At 48.4% G+C, this 4,605-nt stretch overlaps 1 protein-coding gene across 1 annotated transcript in view; it reads left to right on the top strand.

Moving 5' to 3' along the window:
• Window positions 1-941: 941 nt before the first annotated feature.
• KLHDC10 (kelch domain containing 10) overlaps window positions 942-4,605 on the top strand; it is a gene marked incomplete at its 5' end in the record, with an annotated part of 5,957 nt that continues 2,293 nt past the window's right edge. Inside the window, 4 exons of the mRNA XM_008937948.1 lie at window positions 942-1,090; window positions 2,020-2,104; window positions 2,970-3,036; window positions 3,629-3,676. Coding sequence (XP_008936196.1) covers window positions 942-1,090; window positions 2,020-2,104; window positions 2,970-3,036; window positions 3,629-3,676 — 349 coding nt within the window. The remainder of the gene's footprint in view (window positions 1,091-2,019; window positions 2,105-2,969; window positions 3,037-3,628; window positions 3,677-4,605) is intronic.

Below are 4,605 nucleotides of genomic sequence, written 5' to 3'. Positions count from 1 at the left end.
AAAGAAAATAAGAGAAAAAGGAAGAAGGGAAGGAACAAGGGAAGAAAAGAAAGAACTTTCTTGTAATTAGAAAAGCTGAAGTTTGTTACCTGAATGCCTGCTGCAGTTGAATGAAGAAGTGTGTCTGGTTGAAGGACTGGTTGGCAGTTTCTGGGGTTGCTCTGTAGCCTTCTCAAAGCCTTTAAAACCCCAAACTCTAAGTGAGCACAGTGGTTCTTAGGCCTTGTCTGAGTGAGCATGGTGCCCAAACCTCACAACTTCACTCTGCCAGGAGGACTGCCACCTTTAGCTGTGCCTCCCAGTGACCCTGCCCATGTACCTGTGGTGCAGGTCTTTAGAGCCCAGCTCATTTCTCATTTAGGTGTGCAGCAGACACTCAGGGGAAGGGGAGTGGTCCTGAGCTGGCCCTTGGCAAACAGGCAGCTGGGAGCAGAGAGAGCTTAGATCTCTTCCACCTCAGACTGCATCAGCCTTCCTGAGTTCAGTGGGCTCATAGTCCATGAGCTGTTGAGTGGTACAGGCTGTCTCCAGGCTGTCTCCATTCCCCACTCTGGCTTAGCCACTGCCTTGGGACCTCTGTCACACCTAGTGCCACTGCCTACCTGACAGCTGGCTGGTAAGAATCTCCCTGCTGGTATCTGTGTAAAAGAAAAAGTCAACGTGGAAGAGATTCAGGGTTAGTTGTGCTTTAGTTTTAGTTCCTGGGAGCCCCTGCTGCACAGATTTGTCTTTCTGATCCCTGAGATCAGCTGGCTGTCAACCAACCCTCCCCTCAGGGCCTTTTCCACAGGGCAGCTTTTCACTTCCTCCTGAACTCATCATTTTTAAGCTGTAGGCAGAGCTGTGCAGGCAGTGTCTTGCTTTGGGAGGGTGGAAGTTCTCCCTCTTCCAGCCACTGCCATCACTTGTCCTTTCTAAGGGGTTTCTCTCTCACCTTCCAGGCCATGGCCATCATCAATGGTTGTCTCTACGTGTTTGGAGGAACAACTGGCTACATTTACAGCACTGACCTGCATAAGCTGGACCTCAACACTAGAGAGTGGATCCAGCTGAAACCCAACAACATGTCCTGTGACATGCCAGAGGAGAGGTGAGAAGCTGGGCAGTCTCAGAGAGCCCTTACACTGGGGAGTCACCAGCTTTACTGGGAGGGAGTTGAGTGAGCACAGACAGGGCACTCTGGGAGCAGAGTTTTTGGCTCTGAACTGGGCACAAGTGTTGCTCCTGCACTCTGGTGGGCAGGGGGATGTAGGGATGGGCTGTGAAGCCTTTCCCAGGACACAGATCTGGAGTGTGTGGTCCCAAAACAGAGCTGAGGACTTGAGAGAGCTGAGGAGGGAAAGATGCTCTGGTAGATCCCCATGTCCTAATCTGTAGCAAGGCATGGAGGAAGGAAAGGTGGGAGATCAATTGATGGCCATTGAGAGGAGGAGATGGAGTATTGAAGGCCATCATGGTGCTCCATTGTACTTATCTTGCTTGGGCTTCCTGGCAGGACAAGAGGAAATGGCCTCAGGTTGCCCCAGGGGAGGTTGAGGTTGGATTTTGGGAACAATTTCTTGCCCTGGAGGGCTGTGGAGGCCTGTGCCAGGCTGCCCAGGGCAGTGGTGGAGTCCCCACCCCTGTAGGGGTTTCCAAGCCCTGGTGGGTCAGTGGGGACCTGGCTGTGCTGGGGGAACAGTTGGACTCCATGATCTTTTTCCAACCTCAAAGATTTTAAGATTCTAATTAAGTCCCATGGTGCTCTGCTCTCAGAAAATACCTTTCAAGCTTCTGGGCTGCTGCTTAAGATTGCTCCTGAAAAACTTCCAACATCTTCTGAAAGCCTCCAACAGGAGGGACTGATGCAGCTCAGCCAGGCTGGGGCTGTCAGCTTCAACTGCTCAAATCTGGTGGTGTTCTCCAGAAAGCTTTGTTGGTGTTTTCCAGAAAGCTTTGTTGGTGTTTTCCAGAAAGCTTTGTTGCTGCTCACTTGCACTGATTCCTCCTGCTGTCCTGTGTCCCTCTTTGCACCTGCAGGTACAGACATGAAATCGCCCATGATGGTCAACGGATTTATATCCTGGGAGGTGGAACCTCCTGGACAGCTTATTCCTTAGATAAGGTGAGGTGATCAGAAGGCTTGAGCACTGACCTGGGGAGGTTTTCTGCAGTGAAGTGTCACCAGCAGAGTCTTTTCATCTGGTTTTGTCTGGAGAGCTAGGTAAAAAATATAACTAGGAGCAGATTGTTTTCCTGGTGTTGCCACAGACATGTCCTCTTGACTTACAGATGATCTGCTCCACAGCTTCATTTCTGTAGACCTGTTATCAAAACTTATTTAAAACCACTTAGGACATCTTTCTAGATGTTGTATTTGTGCCAAAGAAAGTGCCAATGGAAGGAATTCCTTGATGTTAAATTCAGATTAACTGGTGACTCTTTCCTTCTCTGCTCCATTAATCATACACTTTCTTTTCCTTTCCTGTGATAACCATGTTTCTCCAGTAAAATTTGGGGAGAGAGGAGTGAATTCATCTTGAACACCAAAACTGGTAAACAAGGAGACTTTCAGTAGTGCTCCCCTCCAAAAAAAAAAGCTGAAACAGCAACAGTTAACATGATTTTTAAATCTCCATTCTCTGCATTTCTTTTCTCCTTACGTGCAGCTTGAGGTATTTCTAAATACTTTTGAGAACTGGAGGGTGTGGGTTTTAAGCAGGCCAGTTTTTTTTTTTAAGAGCAGTTTCTTTTCCTTCAGCTGTGAGGCTCAAACAGCAAAGCCTGAGGTGAAAAGCTTTGGCAAGCTGGCCCTTGAAGGTGATTTTCTACCTGCTTAGTCCCTGGCTGAGATGAGCTATTTTTATTTCCACACTTAATGAAAATAAAAGGTGTTATTTATAGTGGCTCCCTGGGTCAGAGCCTGTAACTGCATCCTGGTGGTGCTGGGGGAAGCAGGAGGAACTAATGGCTCCTCTTCCTCCCTCCAGATCCACGCCTACAACCTGGAAACCAACACCTGGGAGGAGATTGCCACAAAACCTCACGAAAAAGTTGGTGAGTCTGGAATTTCACCTGTCTGCCCCTGTCAACCAGAGAGTGGCCAAGATGCTCAAAGGTGCAGTTTGCTGGCAGGCTGAAAACCTTCTCCTCATAACCTTCCTGCACTGGATGTGGCTTCACGTTGGCTTCAAGGGCCTGCTGGGTTAGTTTTAGCAGTGAGGACCAACCCCTCTGAAGCATATTTAGGAGCCTGGCTTCTCTCCCTCCCTGGGCTGGGGAGATGTTTGTGGCTGGCTCTCCTCCCAGGAGGAGATATTTGTCATCTCTGCTCCCTCTGAGGGACCTTGTGCTGGCCTGGTCAGCAGCAGGGCTTTCCCTGGAACCTTGCAGGCCCTTGGCTGCTGCTTTTCACCAAGCTAGAGGGCAGAGCTGGACTCTGAGGACTGAGATTCCAGCACATAGCTGGAGAAGAAGCAGGAATCAAACCCAAAATTGCTCAGTTGGAGATGTCATACCAGTGGTTGTAGGAAGAAGCCCCTTATAAATAAAACAAGTGACTCCTATCCATGATTCTGTGTTGAGATTCAATCACCACTTGTCCATGCAATTTAAAGCAACTAATAAATGCCTTTTTTTCAATTCTCAGGCTTCCCAGCAGGCAGAAGATGCCACAGCTGCGTTCAGATAAAAAATGGTAAGCTCTGCCTCCTGACAATCAGTGTATCTTGTAGAAACCAGAAGAGGCAAACCCATCCTTCTGGCCTGAGGAACTGGAGAACCTCTCCAGCTCGAGAGAACTGCAGGGCACACGTGTCTCCTGGAAGAGGATTTCTGTCCTGTTAACAGGCTTTAAGCTGCCCAGTTGGCACCATTCTTGCCTTGTGGGATCTTGCTGCTCTGGGCAGCTCAGTTCTGCACTGCACAGTGCTGCTGCTGGCCATAGTTTAGGCAATGCTTAAATCTCCTTTGCTCATGTGACCCCATATTTTAGCCACAAGTGTCTGTGTTACTTTGCAGCTCCTCAGTTGGAGGCTCACAAGCAGGGGTAAATGAAGCTCCTGCAGCAGCTCAGGGACTCACCTGTTAGCAGCTTTACACTCTGCTGTGAAAAGCAAGTGGGGCCAAGAGCTGGAAGCAGAGTTCTTCAGAGAACATGGTTGTTCAGGGGTTCCTTGGCTTGTGGGTCCTTCTTACAGAATCACAGAATTGTTTAGGTTGGGAAAGACCTTTCAGATCATCAAATGTAACAGTTAACACAGCACTGCCCAGTCCACCAGTAAATCATGTCCCTCAGCAACACATCTCCACAGCTTTTGCATGGTAGAATGTTTCTTCAGCTAGATTTGGGCTTCTCCCATAGCCTTGTGTCCCCCAAGAATACATTCCCCTGAACTTCATAAAACCCAAACTGCTCATAGTGGACCAAAGAAGCAGTTACAAAATTGATCCTTTTCAAAACTCTTCAGATGGATTGCTGAGTGCTGTACATTAAAGGGTGCTGAGCCACCCAGAATACTCCAAATTATACTTTTTAGGAGTTCTAATTGTACCTGTAAGAGTAAATCAGGAGCTGGGAAATGTTTCAGGAGCTAGGAAATGTTTCAGGAGCTGGGAAATGTTTCA

This window comes from Merops nubicus, unplaced genomic scaffold (genome assembly GCF_000691845.1).
Source record: "Merops nubicus isolate BGI_N331 unplaced genomic scaffold, ASM69184v1 scaffold22580, whole genome shotgun sequence".
NCBI lineage: Eukaryota > Metazoa > Chordata > Aves > Coraciiformes > Meropidae > Merops > Merops nubicus.
Note: the sequence above shows the minus strand (reverse complement) of the source record. Positions and strands in the feature narration are given on the sequence as shown.